The sequence below is a fragment of the Colossoma macropomum genome, unplaced genomic scaffold (assembly GCF_904425465.1).
Source record: "Colossoma macropomum unplaced genomic scaffold, Colossoma_macropomum, whole genome shotgun sequence".
In the NCBI taxonomy this organism is placed as follows: Eukaryota; Metazoa; Chordata; class Actinopteri; order Characiformes; family Serrasalmidae; genus Colossoma; species Colossoma macropomum.
In genome coordinates, this window is record NW_023494788.1 from 7,871,038 (window position 1) to 7,893,095 (window position 22,058).

Below are 22,058 nucleotides of genomic sequence, written 5' to 3' on the forward strand. Positions count from 1 at the left end.
CCACAACTAATTCCACACTCCAGAAAATACTGGAAAAACATTCAAAACCACAATTGTGAAAGTATTCTACTGTAATAAGCGCCCACACGTTCAGTTGTGTACAAATGTTTTATTGATTTTCTAAATAGCAGTAAGTTACCACATCCTCTACAGAGAACATCTGCACATTTTAATGCACAATTACTGTTTATTTGCTGTAAAAAACAAAATATAAGATGTGGCCTGGGCAAACGTTACAGCACACGTTAATATATTAGGGGGAAAAAATAGAAACTCGTCAAATAAATACAAATTGTGCATTTAAAAATAGCAGAAAAAGCCATTATTTACATTTGTTCGCTGGAGCGGATGTGTTATCTTATTTTCACCTAGATATTGTAATTTGACCAGGGGTCTTGAAACTTTTGTATATGACTGCATATACGTACATAAAGTACCTTGCAAAAGTTTATTCGATAATTATCTGAGCTATAAGTTTTAAGTTTTTTCCAATAAGTATTTTTATCATTAACTCTTGGAAATGCTTATTGCTAAATGTTCTTTGTCTGCAGATTTAAAAAAATAAATAAATAAATAAAATATGCTGGTTGCAGAAGTACTCAAATCCCATGCAAGCCATCCTTTAGGTTAAGTATGTACCAGCTTAGCACACTTTCCAAGAGTGTTTTTTCTCCCCATTCATCTTGGCAGATTTGGAGTGGGTTGTTAAAGATGTCTGGACGAGGCTTATGGACATTTTCAAACAGGGCCACAGATTCTCAGTGAGATTGAGGTCATTATGCACAAAGCAGTTCACAGTGTAAGATTTGATTTCTATTTATGACAATCATCACAAAAGCTGATCGTAAGTCAGCAGTTCTACTCATGAGGTGTATGAATACAAACCTAGGACTTTGACTGGGTCAGTGTAGGATATTCACCTTACTGTTTTTACGTTTCTCATGTGTTGGCCTTCAGAGCTTTGCCCTGCTGAAAGGTGAAGTTTCTCTTAAGCTTTAGTTGCTTTGCACACTCAATAAGTTTCATTTATACAGTTGCTTTTGTTTGCAGAAGCTTGCTTTACAGAATGTTGCTGATAAAAAGCAGTGTGATACTGCCACCACCATACTTTACTGTAGAGAATGTCTTTCCATTCTTTTTAGCCAAAAAGCTCTACCTTTGTCTCACATTTTAGTTGGGTCATTCTTATGCTTTCAGGTCAACCTTTCTTGAGTAATAGCTTCTTTCTAGCCGTTCTCACATAGACCTCATGAGGCTGTGGGCCTCTACTTCATTTTCAGCCACTGAACTCTGTACTTCCTTCAAAGTGACTAGCCTATCTGTGGTTTCTATCATAAAATAGACAGGCAAGAGACAAAGAAAAAACAACATAGGGCGTTGGGCCACCACAAGCCACAAGAACAGCTTAATTGTGCCTTGGCAGAGACTGTGAGTCTTAATTGTACTGGAGGGTTTTTACACCACTGAACTGTCAAATGGTCATTTATTTTTGTAATAAAGCGTTTACTATAATATCCTAATATAATATTCCTCTCTATGTAGATCTAAATGCACGTCACTTAGGTCACTGTTCCTACTGAAAGTTTTTTTTCCTACAGTATTCTTTTTAACTTAATCTCTTGCCATCTTGATCCAAAATCAAGGTCAACTAGGCCTGCTCATGATTCTGTTCAGACAACAGAGCACAGTAGGATGTTAACTGCTTTATTGTGCCATGCAGTACACCTGTCTCTACTCATTATTTTTCTCCACTCATTTATTATTAGCGTGTACACACACACACACATATGGGTGATTGGCATTTTTGTGTCCAAGTCTGTTATTTATACATGACATAAAATTATTCAAGAATATCTATTTTAATGCATCCATAAAAAAATGATTTTAGTTTCTTTTTGCCTTAAAAAATGTCAGGTGGGGCAACAATATGTGTGATATAGATATACGTAATATTGGTAATTTAATTACATAAAATTCTAAATAAAATAATTTGACATGATTTTACATTTCAAAAACTGTTGAATCTTGAATAATAAGGCAACTTTAAAGTACACAACCCACTGAAACACTTTTCTTCCTCAAATGTCAGCAGCACAGCAGACTTTTATTTTGACATGCTTTTTAGGAAAGGGGGGCCAGGCTATTGCATCATTAAGAAGACCCCAAGTGACCTTCATGGTACAATACCAAGGTCAGTAGCCCTTTCACAAACTTTGAAAAAAAAAATTGAGTCATGGTCAGAATGTTTCAGTCTACCATGTCAGGTGGTCTGACTTCAGAAAAACCATGAACATGTGTAATTGTTAAAATAATGTTTATTTATTTAAAAAAGGTCTACTTTTAACTCAAGTTCAAGGACAAAGGTTTCTATGAGTGTTTAAGTAGATGCCTGTTTAATTTGAAATTAGTCTGAAAAGTCAGGCGGCACAACCAGTCCAAGTCAGATGGTGCAACCAAACCAGCGGTTTAAAATCTTTAATAACACTGACTATATTTAAGATATAAATGCAAACAGATGAGCTATCATCTCTCACTTTACATCTACAAAGTGGACCAAAAAGGCAGGTGTGATAGAGTAATGACTGACAATGAGCGGACGCAGTATTTAAAAACTCCAGCAGTACTCCTGTGTCTGATCCACCTGTCGCAGCACAAAACACTATAACATACACATTAATATGTATTTTATTTTTAGTTTTTTATGCAAACAGACCAAACATAGTGAGTATTAGGATACAAAATAAATAAAACAATAAACAAAACAGTGCAGGAAAAGTACAAAACTCCCAAAGAGCCTTGTGCTAGGTACTTTCCCTACTGAATTACCTCACATTTAGATACATTTTGTGCTTCAACAGAAAGAAACAAATGTAAAACAATAAAGAAAAAGGAACATAAGAAGATACAAAGAAAGGTGGTTGGGTTAATTAGAATAGGATTCAATTGTTGAGACAGGAAGTGGACTAGTTTTTTGAAGCTAGTTAGCTAGTTTTTTGAAGGTTCAGACTGTTTTCAGGTTCTCAGGTTGAGTAGCAGACAGTTCCAGATAAAAGGTCCTCTGTGTGAAACTAAATTGGCTTAGTGAAGTTCTGTAGAAAGCAGGATGTGGGTTGTTTGAAGATCTGGCAGTTGGTGTGAAATGGTTAATTTCATATATATTTAGAATCTTTAAGTTCAAAAATAGTGGTCGAGAGCAAGCATAATCTGAAGGAAAGGTGATCATTCTGACCAAGAATTTGTTGCTTTAGAAGAATAAATAACCTGTGAGGTTACTTCTGAAAGTACTAGCCCAGATAATGTTACAATATGACAGGTATAGACAGATCATTGTATAATACAGATTGAGAAGTACATGCTGAGGTAATATATATTTCATTTGTCCAATGACACCAGTATTTTCAGTTATTTTTTGTGGTATTACTGCAATGTGATCTTTCCAGCTGAGCTTCTCATCAATAAGTGCACCAAGAAATTTAGCACAGTGGACACGGGATATATTATTGTTGGACAAGTGCACTGATGGGAGGATATCAATTCCTTTTTTGTTTCTTGGTGTAAAGAGCATGGAAGAGCTTTTCATAATGTTAACAGATAACTTGTTAGCTTCAAACCAGGTATTGATATTAGCAAGTTCATTCACATAGACTAAAAACAGTAAAGGTCCCAGTACTGACCCTTCAGGAACTCTACATTTAATAGTCTTTAGATTGTAGATGGAGCTTGACCAAGAGAGAGGTCAGGAAATATACTGGAGATTAAAGACTGGTTGACGTAGGAAAAGTCAGAGATCCATCATTTATTTAATTTCCAGGAAAAACAGATATTAAGTACAAATTATTAATTTTTCATGAGATATTTCTGAGGAGAATAGATACACGATAATCCATTTGCATGAGGAAGAGAAAGTCAAAGGAAATTAAGTGAAAAAAACTAGATTTTCCAAAATTAAAATGATTAAATGATTAAAAGATACTTATAAAATGAGACTCCTAACAACCATGCAAGACGCGATAGACCATCAAAACTGTCCTCATCAGATAAACAGCACTTAACGCTTTCATCTTTGAGAGAGTGGAGAAAATCAAGCTCCACTCTTAGTGTTTCTGTCCATCCTTCCACTGTGAGAAGACAACTCAGCACTATGGGTCTGAGAAGATGTGTAGCTGTCAAGAAGTCCTAGCTGAGAAAACGTGCAAATCAAACAAAAAAGCCGCAGAACAACGGACTCCAGACCTCAACACCACTGAATGTGTTTGGGATTAGCCTACTTGGGAAATGTAACTTCTAAGACTGAACGTTGGAGGTGTGGAAAAATATCCCAGCAGATTTCTTTGAAAAATGGAAAGCAAAGCCCAGTCCCATTTCACCCCTTGCCCCGACCACTTAGACCACCCCTCTGTTCTGCGTGTTCATACCTAGAGGTAGGGTGTCCCAATTTTTGTTAAGATAGAGGGGTAGGGCGGAGTGTTAGGGCTACATGGCCCTGCAAACAGAGGTTTTTCAGAGTCACACTCAAAACAGAAAAACTGACAATATGGCTGTGCAAGTGACCAAACAAACTCACAAACATGAGTATTTTCTCCGTTAAAAAGTTACGATATCCATTGTATTATCTTAGTTTAATGTCGTTTTAATGTATTATGGTCCTTTTCTTCATAACAAGCATAAAAATCACTAGTAGTATGCTGAATTTCCTGTTCCACCTTAAATGGTGCAGCAGTTATACTCTGGTGCCTGAGGCATCAGAACTGCTGCACTATTTAAGGTGGAACGGGGAAATTCAAACAAGAAGCTGGTGCATAGCTGACTTCAGCGTCACTGCAGAACTAGCTAAGGGTGGGTGATAACAAATAACTGAGTTACAAGGGGTGGTGATTGAAATACCTCTCTCTTTGAAGGCATATTTTTTATTTGAGCGTTGTCCCATTTCGTAGGGAAAAATTTCGACCACCACCCCTTGTAACTCAGTTCTAAGGGTCAAGGTGACACTCAAAAAACAAGCAGTTGGGGTAAAAATAAGAAACCGGATTGGGCCTAAGTGTCCAGAAAAAAAGGAAGCTGTCGTAAAGGCAAAGGAGGCAACAGCCTAGTGAAAACACTGATAGCTGCTAAAGCGTAGTTTTCTGTTAAACGTGTTTTCTGTTTTTTCCCACGATGAAGAATGAATAACTTGCACTTAATGGTCTTTTTGACTGAAAACAAATAGTCGTCCACGCAGTACTGTAGGCTATACATGTGGAAAATCCTGGCACACATGACAAACCCAGTGAGGCTGTATGGTGAAAGCTTACTGAAAGCTCACATTGGGTTGCAAAGCAGACGTATCTTACAGTAAAAGCAGCTCAGTTCCTCAAACTTAGCTGAATGTTTAGACCTCGTCTAACGGTGCCCTCTGGTCTCTGGGCTCTCTCTGGTTCCCTCTCTGTGGGTGTGTGTGTGTTAGTTTAGTGTGCTTTAGTGTGTGTGTGTTAATTTTAGTCTCTGCTCCTTCCTACAGGGGCCGGCTGGGACACCGTTCAACCCGGAACTGCGAGAGCGGACAAAAATACTACTTACTAAACTCCGGAGGACGGTGTGTAGCGTAACCCGCTCGGAGAGGCTGCGGAGCTCAAACCCGCTCCAACAGCTCCGTGATTTTACCAGAGGAGCTCAGATGTGAAGGAGCTCCACCGCGGAGAAAACCCGCTCTCTCCCAACAGGTAGGAACCAAAGCGGCGGAGAAAGTGGAGAAACTTTAGCTCGGCAGCGCTGGGGCTGCGTGCGGGTCACTGAACTAAACAGCCTGGCTGAGTTTAGATAATGTTAAAGTAGTTTACATGTCGGTTAACGCGGGTCTGAAGGTCTGTCAGCCCTTTGTTTTTCAGTATTTTCTGGAACAAAGTTCGAGCTGTTCAGGCTAAGAAGCAGGCTAGCTGTAGTTAAGGAGCTGCAGCAGAACAGGGTGAAGAAAAATCTGGCCAGTTCATTTATTATAGGAGTTACAGGCTTGAACTGTGTTTTAAGATATATCAAGATGCCTTATTTATACGGCATTTACTATTTTCCATTGGCTTAATTTGGTTAAATTATAAACTTGAAATGCGTTTCAAGATATTTTAAGATGTTTCTTTTTCAGTTAATATTTTTAGTATTGTAGATTAACTGAATTTAAGATGTTATAACATGTCTTATTATTTATTCATTGAATTTAAACATATTACATAACTTTCTTACTATGATATAATTTAATGTCTTTGTGATGTCCACCCTCGTTGCATTTTGCAATATTGTAGATGAAGATTGTGTCTAAAAAAACTGGCCTCTCAACTAATTAGACTCTAAAACCAAAGCTTGAAGGCTTGAATTATATTTTAGTGTTTTGCTCATATTTGGGCTCTAAAGCTTTTACTAATGACCTAACTAGAGATGGCATGATACCACTTTTTCTTTTCTGATATCGATATTGAAGCCTTGAGTATTGGTCAATACAAATGTGATGTTTTTTTTTTTCTTTAAAAACTACTAAGCTTTGAAATGAGCTATTTTTAATTCAAGCATGTCACTTAAGATGCGCATTTAAAACAGGCTATCATGATAAAACCACTCAAACACTCTACTGCCCCACAGCTAACAGCATCACCCCACACAGTGAGACTGAGTGCTGATCTCTGGACAGATTTGTTACAGGACCACATTCCATCTTTTTTCCCTCCAATATCCGATCTAGCATTTTTCTGCTGATATCGGTCGAATACAGACACCCGTCAATACCGAAAGGCCTTCTGAAGAACTAGTCCTCAGCTCAAGGGTGTGGCAGTGTTTTAGAGTGAGTTAGAGAATTCAAACGGGAAGAAGTCTGTTTGTTTCCTGATGTGTAAGTAATAGAAATTTAGTGCTGGATGATTTGGGGAACAAATGTAGTTCTGATGTTTCTGACCAGGATTATGACTGTGATTTATGTTGCAACTGTTCTGAATAGATTAAGGTCTAGTGGTCACATCTGAAGTGAATTTCAGCCTTAAGTTTCTTCTTTTACCTCAAGGAAGTCTCTTCAGGGATAAGTGGGAAGTGAAAGAAATCCATAATTGTAAATTGAGTTTTAGTCCTAAGTTTGAGTTTCATCACTTCAGTTTTTTGACAGTTGCTAAGCTTAAATGTAAATTTAAAACTACAAAATTATCCCTTAAGAGTTTAACTTGAGATATATACTTGAGATGGTTTATGCAGGTGGCCACAGACCAGCATGTACATTCTTGCTTTAAGCTTTAACACTGAACATAGCGCCAGTTAGTTTTGGTTGTGTTGTCATGGTCACAGCACATGGGTTTCTTCTGGTTACTCTAACTCATCTATAGGCAGTTCATGAGCTCCATGTTGCTGGGTTAAATGTACCCACATAAAACTTTTTCAGACAGCGTTGTTGATTATGTTGGCTATATTTAAAAACTGCAGCTCTCGCAATTTGAAAACTGCAGTCTTTAAAATTCCAACTTGGATATAAAGTGATTAAAAGGCCCACATTTTTCTTGTATTTTATTTTTTCCACTTCTGTGTGGCTTTAATTAACAGTTTTAATTCATTTGTACATTAAAGGTTGTACAACCTTTAAGACAGGTATATGTTAATGAGTTCTCATTGGCTGCCCTGTTTCGAGCCTCATTCAAAAAGCAGTCTGGGTTGAAACACTCCTTATAATTTAAGCATGAATGGACAGAGCTAAGTGCTGTAGCCTGAATAAGCAAGTACATCTTTACTATTGGAACAAAGACCTTTTTCCTTCTCCTGTAAAGTTACCATTTTAGAGATAAGAGATCTTTATCTGACAGTGACAGAATATTCCATAAGTGGACTATATGGATTAGGAACATTTTGAACTTTAGCAGTGTTTACATACTACATCAGTTAGATTTTTTTTCATGATATTGACCTTTTAATCATAAAGTCCTCAGCTGAGTAGATACTGGTAACCAGAGATGAAAGCCTGTAACTGGGGCATGGCAAAAAATGACACAAGCTTTGTCTTTTGTGTGTTCGCGGATAGTAACGTGTGTGATCTGTGGGCTTGGTGGTGGTCTTCATGCCCTGCACACATGCGAGTATTGTGACCGCACATCTGCTGTTTAGGTTACAGAGCGCTTTAAGAGTTCAGTCAGAGCCAAGAGGAAACTATGTATATGTGTCTGAAACTACAGGCACATCTCACCCTGCTGTCACGAACATACAGAGCACATTGAGGATTGAGATTAGCGCAAACTCATGTCCCAAAAATGCTCTGCACACTCAAACACTCTGTACGCTCACACTTTGTACAAATACAGCAGGGCAGAGGAGGGGCTGAGTGTGAGTTGCAGGGCTCAGAGCATGCAGGGGCACGCTGGGAATGAAGCCTGGGAAACTCAGACTCGTACAGAGAGCAGAGCTAGCAGGCCTCCCTGTCTCTGAGCTTAGTCTGCAGCTCCAGGCTTGTCTACAGCTCATTAGTTACTCTTGCAAAATGTCTAAACCTTATAAGAAGCAGAAAGCTTGTGTGCTTTTTTTCTTCTCAATAACTGGCCTTGTTTAATGTCCCTGCACTAAAGCGCTGAAGACTAAATACGCTTCTGGTCAAGGCTGTTTAGGTGGAAACAGAGAAACTGTACTTTCGTGCAAGTGTGAGCACTTTTAGTTCAAAAGAGAACACTCTGCTTCAGAAACTGTAGATTTCAGGGCACAAACACTACTACTCATCCTCAGAACCTTCACTTAGAAAACAGATGATGTGATATTTACAGTTGAAGGTATATTTTTCACCTTGCCTTTGTTCCACACAGCCGGTCTTAACTCCTTTATAAAAAAAAAAAATTATAAAAAATGTGAGTCAAAGGGAGTACAATCCCAAATCCAAATTTCTGCACAATTTAATCTGTGAAAAGTCTTTAGGAGTTGTTTGATGTAAAATGCCTTATGTAGAAACTTACTGACTCAGAATTCACGATGGTGATGATAGGAACCAGACATCTCATGCCTAATGCCTCTAAATGTTTCCTTACAGAAAGTTATGACATGAAATGGTTATGAATATGCTGCCTGATGCCTGAGGCATTGTTTTATGATAAGCTTTTGGCCTAAAAATGTATTTTAAGACTTTCTTCATGGCGGAGAGGTATGTGCAGGGTGTTGTAAGACAAAATAGTCCCCAAAGAAATCATTCTTTTTTTCAGATTTACCACTATTTTACCATCGTCAGTATTACATAGAAAAACTCAGACAGCACACGTAGGTTCACTGGAAGTTTTGGATTGTAAATAAAATGGCTATATTTGCATTGGAGATATCACAACCCCTGCTTCCCATCATGCCCAACGTCGAGATATGAGTCAGTTTATCTATAACGAACCACCACTTCAGTCTACATTAGAACACTCTGAACAACGATATTTACAACTCAGCAACTGAATTATGCAGAAACGAGCAGGAATTTCCCTTAAAAAAGAACAAAGGTTCCTCTTTGAAAGTGGATGTACATTCATTCTTAAAAAAGATGGTTCTTTAGTAAAGGGAATGGTTCTTTTTAGAGCCATGAAATCAAAATGGAACCATTTCATGCAGAAGTGGTTCTTTGCATAGTGAAATAATTATTCAGATTGTTGGAGAATGTGTTGTATGGTTCTATATAGAAGAGAACCTTTTTGAAAATGGTTCTATATATCACCAAAAAGGGTTCCTCTGTGGTTATGATGTCAAACTTTTACCAATAGAAGAACCCTTTTTGGTGCTATATAGAACCATACACACCACCAGGTGTTTTTTTTAAGCATTATACAACTTTACCAGCCTTTTGTTGCCCACATCCCAACTTTTTTGGAACGTGTTGTTGGCATCAAATTCAAAATGGGCATACATTTTTCAGAAAACAATAACATTTCTCAGTTTCAACATTTGATAAGTTGTCTTTGAAGCATTTTCAATGAAATATAGAGTTTAAATGATTTGCATATCATTGCACTTTGTTTTTATTTACATTTTTCACAGCGTCCCAACTTTTTTGGAAATGGGGTTGTACAACACATTCTCCATCAACTATCTGAAGAACCATTTCACCGTGCAAAGAACCATTTAAGTATGAAATAGTTCTATATAGACCTCATTGTTCTAAATGGAAAGAGCTCTTGAAGAACCATTATTTTGAGAGTGCACTGTGTGTTTAAAACTCATTTAAGGTACACAGTTGGACCTTAAGTTGTGTTGTACCTGTGAGGGTAAACACTTAAAAAAGATGGTTCTTCAAGAGTTTTAGTAAAGAAAATGGTTCTGAATATAACCATGAACACTCAAAGAACCTTTGCATGATTAAAGGGTTCTCTGCATTGTGAAAGGGTTCTTCATATGGATGGAGAATGTGCTGAAGATGGTGCTATATAGAACCTTATTGTTACAATGTCAAGCTTGTCAATGATAGCAGAGCCCTTTTTGGTACTGCATCGAATCATATACAACACATTCTCCATCAGTCTGAAGAACACTTTCATGATGCAAATAACACTTCTTTGAGTGTTCATGGTTCTTTATAGAACCATTTTCTCTGCTAAAGAACCCTTAAAAAAACATCTTTTTTAAGGGTGTACATTTACACTGGTTTTAAATTGGGAGACTAAACTTTATACTGGGCACTACCAGATACAGTGTAGACTTATATGTCGTTATTTTATTATGGTATATATGTTATTGTCTTTGTGTTTAAAGCTACCTTTTAAAAAACTATCCATTGAAAGGTTTTATTGTGAAGCCAGTGTTTTTCCTGTAACATCTTTTGGGCCCTTTACTTTTAAGATGGGTTTAGTTACAGCTGCAACAGTTATTAAAGCCTTTGAGGTTAAAGCTGGTTTCAGGTGTAATGTGGTACAAAGTAACATGTTGCATTAATAAGAATGATGTTACTTGTTTTACTCCTTACTGTAGAGAACAGAGTAAATTATCCTTGATGCATTTAAATCATAAATTCCCCTTTATTCCTGACCTATCCTGCTGACTGCATGCCTCCACAGGAAGTGCCGCAAACTTGACAAACAATCTATCAAAGCATCTAATTACTGTAATATGATAGATAAAGATCTCCAGGCTGAAAAACAACCTCAACCTCCGTCTAAACAGACTGGACAGATTTGTAGTATTTACAGTTCTTTCATGAAGTGTTTCCCTTGGCTAGTTTCTGGATTTTTAAACAGCAGCAACTCGTCATAATTATAACCAGCATAACAGGGCTGTGTTGTTCAAAGTGACAGCATTTTTAAATAATGTCTGCTGCTGTTGACTTTGAAATATTTCTTGAAATATTGAAATATTTCTGTCATACTGAAAAGCACCAGAGGGTTTTCCCTTGTACAGCTGCTGCAGATGTCTGTGTTTTAGAGAGTAAAGTAGAAGTAAAGTAATGAGTACTGAAATTACTTTTTCCAGGAAGTAATCAGTAAAATAATCCCATAACAGTTTGAGAGAAGCCATTAGTCATTTGTAACGGATTACTTTTTTTGAGAACTACCCCAGCACTGGTTAACGTCCATCAATCAGTAACTGACGCACACACAAACACACATTCACATACATCTTTTTCTCTGCCGGAGCCCGTTTGAGAGCGGTGAGGCAGACGCTGAGTGTTAGCTGGCCTCTTCTGCACATATGGAAGCACTTGAGTCTGTTAAACAGTCCAGCAGAAGCTTCTGTTAATAAAAACACCATCACTGTGCGTGTCTGTGTCTGCAGACAGAAAAAGCACTTTGGCTTATAAGTCATCCGCAGTATCTCCTAGATAGCCTTCCCACATTCAGATTTCAGATGAACCAAGCACGCAAGTTCTCCTTAAAAAGAGGAAGACCCAGAATATACAGAGTGATTGTGAAAGTAGGAGTGTGCACTAAAGCAGTCCTCTCAGCTGTCCTGTTCTCAAATGTGTGTGTTTTTTTTTTTTTATTTTAAAGGAAATGATCTATTCTTTTAAAATTAAAGGCTCATAAGTGTTCTTGGCCTGAGCCGAGAGGGAGATGCTCTTTCCCCTGTTGCCTCAGCCCTCAGGTTGTGCGTCAATGGCACCGGGGTCGAGCGTGAGGCGAGGCCCATGAACCAGCGCCAGTGAGTGAGTCGCAGAACTCATGCTGCTTTCAGCAGCTCTCGGGCGCTGACCTCATGCTGTCTCTCGAGGCTTTTGTCGGTTTTGTTTGGCTCTGTTCTAGTAGCAGGTAGTATGCCACAGTTTTACTACAGCACAGGTTCATTCTGGCTCATTGAAGCCTCGCTGACGCAAGGTTTGAGCATAAAGACTCAAACCTGAGTGAGTGTGTATGTGTTTGGAGCTGTTAGCCTAAATGCTTTTGCTAGAAGCTGGCGTTAGCTTAGCAAGAAGGCCTGAGTTTACACACAACCATGCAGGTTTATTTCAGCTCATTGAAGTCTCACTGATGCTGGTACCAGCATGACAGAAAGACAAAATCTTTCTGATCATTGAAGTTTCAGTGAGAGTATTTTTGTTTCTGCTCTGTCTTATTTGTTCAGTCTGTAACATGAATGGAGAAAACATGCAGGGTAAGGGGTGATTACAATTTGCATAATTGTGCATATTCATAGGCCTTCATATTCTTAATGATTCTTGAGGTTCTATATCTCTATATCTATATCTATATCATTTTTGCTAGTTTTTTGAGCATAACAATAATACATAAAAACATTTAACCATTTATTATTCAACAATGATTTTTTGCCTTTGAATTTATGATTTTGTGGCTACTTCAAAAAGATTCCTTATACTTGCACCCTCATTTACAAACATTGATATTTAATTTACATGTAATGTATAACGTGATTTAACAATGTAATTTTTTTTGTTGTATGTAAAGTATAAGCCTAAATTTGCCAAATTGACTGATTAGCAATCTTCCTTTCTAGCTGTTGATACTTAGTAGGTTTCAACTGAGTGCAGACACAGCTCAGGCTTAAATAACAAAAATTACTCACCGCTGCCCTCTAAAGGTGTTATTAGCAAACCTCAAATAAACAAACATTACTCACCGCTGCCCTCTAAAGGTGTCAACAAACGTCAGATAAACAAATATTACTCAATGGCGCCCTCTAAAGGCGCAATTAACAAACCATAAACTAACGATACTCACCACTGCCCTCGAAAGGTGTAAAGAGGCAGTGGTCAAAAGCTTTATTGTTTTTGTAAGATGTGTGAATACATGTGTTTTCTGCTTTCTTTTATTTACCTGTATTTGCCTTAACTCCATGGATGAAGGTGCACACAATTCACATTCTGTTTCTTACACAAACATATGATTTTGAAAGCTGACGAGTGCTGCTCAAACTATCAGACGATTATGTAATAATTGCGACAGACCTACCAGACAGTCCATATTTTTGCTCCATCCCTACTCTTAATACATGGGGATAGAGCAAAAAGATGGACCATCTGGAATTCCCTGAAGGAACCAGAAGTGGTTCTTTTGTGGCATTGCTCTGAAGAACCCTTTTTATTTCCATTGGAGTCTAGTCTGGAAATACTGCTGCCTCCTTAGTTGTTTTTCATTTTGTCAGATGAGACGTCTTAAAGGCCTTTTGATTTCTTTCCCAGAATATTTTTGGAATGTGCATCTTTTTTCCTGTTCTCCTTTCTACTCGCCAATCAAGTTCTCTCTCAGCACTGCTTTCATTGCGCTCTCTCTCTCTCTCTCTCTCTCTCTCTCTCTCTCTCGCTCTCTCAGAGTCTAGGAGGCCAGGCATCAGCGTTTGAAAATGCCGCAGCAGAAGGACATAGTGAAGATTGCTATTCAGATGCCGGGGGCGTACCCCCAGCTCATCCAGCTGGATCAGGTAAGCCCTGACATGCTCTCTTCATGTGACCTGCTCAGCAACTGTCCAGAGCAACTCAGTGGAAAAAAAGATGCTGAACCATAAAACAGCTGTCAGATTTGTTCTTTCCCACACTTGGAAGAATCCACAGTCTGTATTTTGCTCCAGGATTCAGGATTGTTCTGTCTCAATCTGGCCTCATTAGTTTTGGCATTAGTGCTTAAGATTGCATAACAGCTGGTGAAGACCTTAAAATCAGCCTGAAATCAAAATTGAACTCCCTGATATCGCAAATCTGTTTTGCTTGGCAACAAGTCCAAATAAATAAACGGTACAGAAGAAAAATGCCTTATAATTTCCATTTTACATTAACTTGAAACCATGGAAAAGTTTTGTAAGATGGTGAATTTTTGGGGATTGGTGTGAACTGATAATTGGAGCTAAATTGGCCTTAGGTGTGTGTGTGAGAGTGTGTGAGTATGTGAGTGTGTGTGTATCTGCCCAGTGATGGCATGGTGACCTGTCCAGGGTATTTCCTGCCTTCTGCCCAATGAGTGCTGGGATAGGCTCCAACACACCCATGCCTGGTTGAATGAAGTGGAGCTTAGCCGGTGCTGATTAACGCTCTCCTCTGAACACGTGGAGACTTTTGGGCGTATTTCAGTGCAGACTGCTTTACAGCGGGCTACAACAAGCTTTACAAGTAGCCAGAATATTTCGGTTGAAGTGTTCTAATTCAGCATGACTACACCTGCCTACTGCATGTAAAAACAAATGCCAAGAAGCCACACTCTGAAGGAAATGAGTAGTTGGACATGTTATAATTAACCCATCTTGTGCTGTATGTCATTGGTTCAGGCATGTGTGTTTGCACTAGATTTGACTTGAGGAAGGTTTGTGGTGTATGCATAAGCTGCCAGTGCATATTTACATCACTGCTCGGCCAATTATCTAGTAATTAATGCATCCATTTGTCAACATTCATCCTTTTAACAACTTTTGTCATGCCTGTGTAAGTGAACTGTCATCTGATCAGTTCTGTAGGCTTTACAGGAAAGTTTAAACACTGCTAGTCCAATTACATGTTTGTGAAAATAAGTTAACACATCCACTCCAGCGAACTAAAATATGACAATTTCCTTCAGAATCGCAACTTTTTTTTATTTGCTGAATATAACATATTGGGAAAAATAAAAATAAATAAATAAATAAATATATATATATATATATATATATATATATATATATATATCATGTGCCATAACTTTTGCACTTTTGCACATTTAATGGTTTCTTTTTTGTGTTAAATTCAGCAAATAACTGTACTTGTGCATTAATATGTGCGGAGTTGTGTTCTTGGAAAGTCAACCAAATGTCATTTGAGGGCGCCCAAATTTTTGCATACGAGTGCAGTTACTACAGCTTTGCCAAGCAAAAGAGTTTAGCATATTTTAAAACCAGTCTCCAATCAAAACAGTGATTAAAGTTTGGTTTCTGAATATTTGATTATTTCTTTGTCGTTGTACTTTCAACTTTTTTAAAGAAACAGTTTAGTGAAATCCCTAAGTGTGGTCAGTCGCATTTAATCAAAGATCACAAATGGACAAAAGCACATTGCATAGCTAAAAGCAGTAGTAGCAGCCTGTAGTTTCTTCGTTTTATAAATAATAAGCAATATGTAATACAGTGTCTAAAACCACATACACAGGTCTATTTCAGATTACGGAACGGGCCCATGGAAAACTGAATTTGCCTTTTAGTAAGAGGTTAATGTATTATGTTTTGAGGTAAAGTTTCAAGACGTGCTGTTCACTTTTCAGCCTATACAGTCTGTATGTGGAAACTGAGCTGCAAACCAGTCTGTTTTGAATTCGCTGTTTTAGTGATGTCACAAGAACCGATTCCATATATTTAAATATATCCGCCTATTCTGCCTACAGCAGTTTAGCTCTGCCTGTTTACACTGAAGTTATAAGCAGTGTTTCAGCCCGGTCTGCTTTTCAAACCCCACACAGTATAGGGCAGCCAATCAGAACCGAGGTTATTTTTCAGTCTTAAAATCACAGTAACAAAAACAGACTGTTTAATTCTAAGGGATAGAGAGATGTTGGATTAACGGTCATGTAAAAATGAATTATGATCGGTTTTGGTTACGTTACAAGTGGATTTTTGGGGGCAAAAATGTAAACAGAAGAAAAATGTACAACATGGTCCCTTTTAAAACTCAAACTGGTTTGAAGCAAGTGTGATGTTTGATGAGGTATAAGCTCCCATTATATGTCGACTTCATTAGCAAACGTCAGAAGCAAACGTCAGACACCATTCATGTCTTGGCTGACTGTATTTGGGGGTAAAGAGAGAAACTGTGTAAATGAACTTTTTGCCAAACTCTAAACTTCAGGGTTTTTTCATTATTTTAACTGCAGTTCTGTTTTTTTTATTGCAGTCACTGTATTTTACCGCTTTTTATGTGTTCCTTTTTTCATTAACTAGAGCAGACTTAACTTCACAGCAGACTGAGTAAAGCAACTTCATAACAAACATCTCTACTGCTTTTTGCTCTCACATACTCATTTTACTGAGTCAAAACATACTGTTTACAAATGTTTACCATATTTTATGTTAGGAGATCTTTAAGATCGCCTTTTTCTCCCAGGGTGGGATTTCCCACTGGGTTTTGTCATTGTGATTATTATTGGGAATGAGCACAATTGTGAGTGCTCTCTTGGGGGTTTGGTTTTGTCAGCCCTTTTATTCAGGGGTCTTCCACAGTGGGGCGCCTGGGTCGGAAGGCTGAATGTGGGCTGTTCTGCGGAGGTTGGTGCTTTATAACGATAAGTATCCCCTCAACCCCCCCCCGACGAAGAGCTCCTCTACTACTTTGACGGACTGTGTCCAATGCTTCCACTTGGTTGACCAGCCCGTAGACCGCAAATTACAGCCCACTGATCGGTCTACCACAGTACACCAAAAACTTTACCACATTGGCCACCACTAATTGCTGGGTTTTCCCAGTCCAGACGCAGGAATGACTTCTACCCTTTGTATTATTTATGTATTTTTCGCCTAGTTTTAGGCTGGAGTGTGGAGTAGAGCCATACGCAGTGTGGCTTTTGGTTTTGGGTTCTTGTACTCAAAGGAGTTGTGCTGTGTTTTTCAATCCTAAACAAATTTTTACATGAAAAGATAACATTGCTGACAGGACAAATGCTTTATCTCCAGTTTTTGCTTTTTTTTTAATGTAATGTTTTTTGTATAATTTTAAAATGCCAGCTGCCCTTCAAAGTGTATAATAATTGCATGATGACCAATAGAGATGGGACAAAATTACTTGGAATAAAATCTTTTTACCTTGACTTACATTAGAGGTAGTTTAAATCATTAATTAAAACTAACCCAATCAAAACAAATGTGAAACTATTGATTCAGTAAATGGGCTTTAATATGTATTTTCAGCTGAAGATACAATAGGCACATAACTAGTATTTCATGTCCACATATTTGGCACGATGGTTCATGTGAAGTCATATTTCTGCAATATGGAGCTCACTAAAGTTTTAATTCTGGTTATGACCCTGCAACCGATATTGGTCAGTAATATTGGCTGTTGTTAGTGACCTGTGGTGTTATCAGAGAGAATGTGTGCGTGAGTGCCTGTATAACTTAGTCATATCATTCAGTAAATTTCTGGAGTATAAAATTAAAATCTGAAATAGGAGTATAAAATTATGCGCTGTTATCGATTGTCAGAATTGTTAGCTCTCTAAAATTAGTATCAGTCACAAACTGATCATATTGTTCAGGCCTTAATTAAAAGGATGTTTTCATTAAGGACGTTTTTGGGATCTCCTATAAAACTGCCATTTTGGAGATACAAGGCTTTGTTCTGGCAGTAACAACCTACTTGTACTTCATGTTTTAAACACATTGTTTAACCTTCCCTTTTCATTTCAGAAAAAGCCCCTCTCTGCGGTGATAAAAGAAGTTTGTGATAAGTAAGTAAATGTGTGTGTCTGTGTGTGTAAGAGAGAGATCTGGACTAACAGCAGGATTAATTATGAACGGTCTGCTGTATTTGCAATCATTTCACCTCTCAGACGCTCTAAAGTGTAATCTGCTGTTGTTGTTTTTTTAAAAGGTGGAATCTTTCAGGCCCTGAGAACTTCGCTCTTCAGTACGCAGACGGAGTCCAGACCTACATCACTGAGTCTGTGAGTCACTTCAGCCCTGTCATTATTTAAATTATTTAATTTATTTAAAAACTTCTAGAGCACTGAAGAACTTGAGTGTCATAAAAAGAGATTTAGACCAACTCTGGAGAACCTGTAAACAACAACAACCAGTATAGAGTAACTGAATAAACTGCGTAGTAACAAGCAACTGATTGGACATCATCATAACTGAAAGAATTTCTTTGACCAGTTGTTTTTTTTCTTTTTTCCTTCTTTAATAGCTTATTTTGTAATAAACTATTTAGTTTGTGGCCTTTTTTAGATGTGCCATTACTGTTCATTTTATTGTATGTATATTGTGCATCACGCTTGTCATGTTGCTCTGTCTAAATGAGTAATCTTTCTATACTATGCTACACTGGTCTGTTGACTTTGGGTGTGGTCAGACACAGTCTGTTTTGACCTTGGTCAATAATACTAGTGTGTGAGTGCACTACGGCTGCTCTTTTAAGAATTGCAGTGTGCTCTACCTGAGTGCAGTGAATAATTATTACTGGTCTGCTTTAGCACCCTTTACTCTGTGTCAGCAAAACAGTGTGCATGTATTTTGTCAGATTGCTCAAGTGCTGGTTTGCCCAGACCTGAATCTGAGAAATTAATAATACTGTGCTTCTCCCACATGAACAGCACTGCTTTCATTTTCTCTCTCTCTTTCTCTCTCCCTCTCTCTCGTGTTTTCTATTCCTGTCTCTTGGTTATGGTGTTGCCTTGCCAGCTATCATCAGCTCCATTTATAGCTGTTGCTCTAGTCTGAACTGGCTGTATTGTGGTTTGTGTTGTAGAATCGATTGGACATTAAGAATGGCAGCATTCTCCGGCTGACCAAAGCTCCAGTGAGTAACTTTCCGTAGCCCACATTTCCACCATCACAGATGACCATCATATGGAGGAGACACACATGTTTGTTGTCATTGTGTGATAATGTTGCAGTTATCATGTAGGTTATGTTTAGGAATGTGCATAATGACTAATTTTGAAGTACCTGTAAGGGTCAATGAACAGATAATTGGTTGACATCACTGGTGTTGCACAAAAAATAACAGCACACATCGAATACATTCAAAATTTTCCTTGTTCAAAAATAGTCCATGGCAACATCATCACATAAAGCATCCACTGCTTTGGAGCAGCTACTTTTAGTTGTTATGATCTACTTTATATGCATACTTTCTTGCAAATATGAACAAACTCAGCATATTTACAGTCCTGTTAAAACATAAAATTGGCATTTTGCTGAAATGTTGGACTGTGTGTTTTCCCCAGCTTCTTGTGATGGACAAATGGTAAATGAATAACTTGAGTATTTAAATATACTGGCATCTCAAGCACCTGTTCACATCCCTAGTTATGATGTAATATGATGTTTTAGCAGCCCTAGTTTGTCTGCCTATGCCTATAGTCTAAGTATATATGGTCTATAGCCTTTACAGTAATTGCAGTCAGCTTGGCATTTGGACTTTGTACTATGTTTCAGGGCCGCTGTGCAGAGGACCTGTATAAGGGCATTCAGAGTTCGGACCCCGGTGTACGCTGTGAGTCGCTGAAGGAGCTCGCTTCTGTGTCCACAGACATCACCTTCGCTCAGGAGTTTATCAGCCGAGACGGACATTCGCTGCTTGTCCAGATTGTGGAGGATGCTCATGAGTGCGTATACCCTGAACTCCACTCGGAGTCCACTCCGGGCTGAGCACTTGTGTCTTGTGCTCTACAAACTTTTCAGTGCAATCTGAGAATTGGGAAATATAAATGTGAATAAATTCATGAAAGCATTCCTGAAAGTTTTCGTGGTCTCGAAGTTACAAGTGCATTCAGGTCATACTTGAAGCTTGTGTGATTTTCTAAAGACATCCAAACCTCTTCTGTTCAAGTTCAAGAGGCTTTATTGTCACTTCAGCTGTGTACAAGTACACAGTGAAATGAAACAACATTCCTCCAGGACAAAGTGCAAAACAATACAGTGTACACAATGCCGACAAGACAGTGCAATAAATATGAGAGACAGGGTACTTGTAGGCAAAGTGATATTACTCATTTTAAATAGCATCTAATTAACAATTCAAAAGTAAGTAATCTACCTAATGATTTAAAACTGAAACTAAACTTAGCTTTCGATGTAAATGAGTATTCTGTTTCATTGTTGATTATAGCCCATTATTATATATATAGTTATAAGGCACTCCTCTATAGCAGCAATATTATGTGCAGCAATATCAGTTGATTTTATAAAATAATTTCTGTTCTGTTAGACCATCGAGCTGCTGAGCTACTACACCACTGAGCTACTCCAATGATGAACCCTCAAAGCCGATAGAAGCTGGGTTTAGGGTTATTAGTACTGAATTTGTCATTTTTATTTGATTTATTTTATTTATTTTTTATTCATTTTTATTTTAATTTAGATTTTGTTTTGGTTTTTGATTTCAGTTTAGTTTTAGTTAGTTTTAAGGGTGCATCAACAGTTATAGTTGTTTTTTTCTGAAAAGTAATAGTCTTAAATTATATTTAGTTTCAGTTTAAAAAATAGTTAGCAGGTTAGCAGGTTTTTGTTAACGGTAGAGTAAAATTAACATAACAGCAGACTGCGCTCGGCTCGGCTCCAGCTTTCCTTAAAGACCAAACACAGCAGAATTCAACTTGTAAACTCTCATTCACGTGGTGCAAAAACTGAAACTAAAGGTTTTTCCTCAGTAGTTTTATTTCGCTGAGTTAGTTTTGAAGTGAACATTATAGTATCGATGTAGTTTTCGTGCACATTTTAACAAGCACGTTTTTTACTGCTAGTTTTTGTTTTAGTAATAGTTACAGCTATGATAATTCTATCTGGGTTACAGTGATGCTTGATGCAAGAACCTGGATTTTTTTGAGCTCTTGAGTGGATCCTGAGGGGTTGCTGTTTATGTTCAGTGTAGCAGAGGGTATATAGGACTGAGGAGGTTTGAGTAAGATTTGCCTGCTGTATCTCCTCAACACTGCACTGGAACCAGACCACTGTGCAATGTGGAGATATTAGCAATATAATAGCAGGACTTCACCAGAAAAAAAGAAAGAAAAAATTGCTTTTTAACCATTTTTAATTGTTTAAGGTGTTGGATGATTAATTTACATCACAGATAAACTCCCCCATTCCACAAGCACAAATGTACTTGAGCTTGGTGTGGTGTAAGCAAGTAGGGGGAGGACTTTTCAAATATACAACAGCTTTTTATATATTTTTTTAACACAGACTCTAAATACATACACATATACATATTTACTAGTATTGCACTGTTTAAATGTACAGTTGTACTGTTATACACATTTCTGTATGTGCAATTAGTGAGTCTGAGGTAGATAAATAAATGAGATGCAGGGTAAACAGGGGATATAATATTGATATAGAAATCTTCTAGATTATACAAGATATGGATATAAGATGTACAACATGTCAATCTATATGTGTAAGTATAGATTTGCTAGATTGAGGGTGCAGTAAGATCAGAGTGAGTCTGTTGAGGTGTGGATGAGGTGTAGATTGTCCGTGGAGATCATCATGTCTCAGAGGTGCAGTGACAGGCCTATAGACCGATACACCAGCACTACTGGCTGTTACTGGCTGGTCCTGGACTTAATGCTTCTGTACCTCCTCCCGCTTGGCAGCTGTGAGAACAGACAGTGGCTTGGGTGGATGGAGTCCCCTTAGAATCCACCTGGTCTTCCTCAGGCTGCGACTGGTGTATAAATCCAGGAGGTTTGGGAGCTGGACCCCGGTGATGTGCTGGGCTGTCCGCGCCACCATCTGCAGAGCTTTCCGCTCGATGGCAGTGAAGTTCCCATACCAGGTGGTGATGGAGCCTGTTAGAATGCTCTCCACAGTGCCTATGTAGAATGTTCTGAGGATGAGGGGGTTCATGCCAAACCTCCTCAGCTTCTTGAGGTAGAAGAGGCAGTTGTGCCTTTTTTTACCACCTGTGTGGTGTGTTTGGTCCATGTCAGATCCTCTGAGATGTGAATGCTGAGTAACTTGAAGCTGCTGACCCTGTCTACAGTGGC

At 38.2% G+C, this 22,058-nt stretch overlaps 1 protein-coding gene across 1 annotated transcript in view; it reads left to right on the forward strand.

Moving 5' to 3' along the window:
- The first annotated feature begins 5,443 nt into the window (after positions 1 to 5,443).
- The window catches only part of elmo3 (engulfment and cell motility 3), a 41,613-nt gene continuing 24,998 nt past the window's right edge, over positions 5,444 to 22,058 (forward strand). The window contains exons 1-6 of the mRNA XM_036568222.1: positions 5,444 to 5,699; positions 13,710 to 13,818; positions 17,752 to 17,792; positions 17,936 to 18,008; positions 18,812 to 18,862; positions 19,504 to 19,673. Coding sequence (XP_036424115.1) covers positions 13,741 to 13,818; positions 17,752 to 17,792; positions 17,936 to 18,008; positions 18,812 to 18,862; positions 19,504 to 19,673 — 413 coding nt within the window. The 5' untranslated portion in view covers positions 5,444 to 5,699; positions 13,710 to 13,740. The remainder of the gene's footprint in view (positions 5,700 to 13,709; positions 13,819 to 17,751; positions 17,793 to 17,935; positions 18,009 to 18,811; positions 18,863 to 19,503; positions 19,674 to 22,058) is intronic.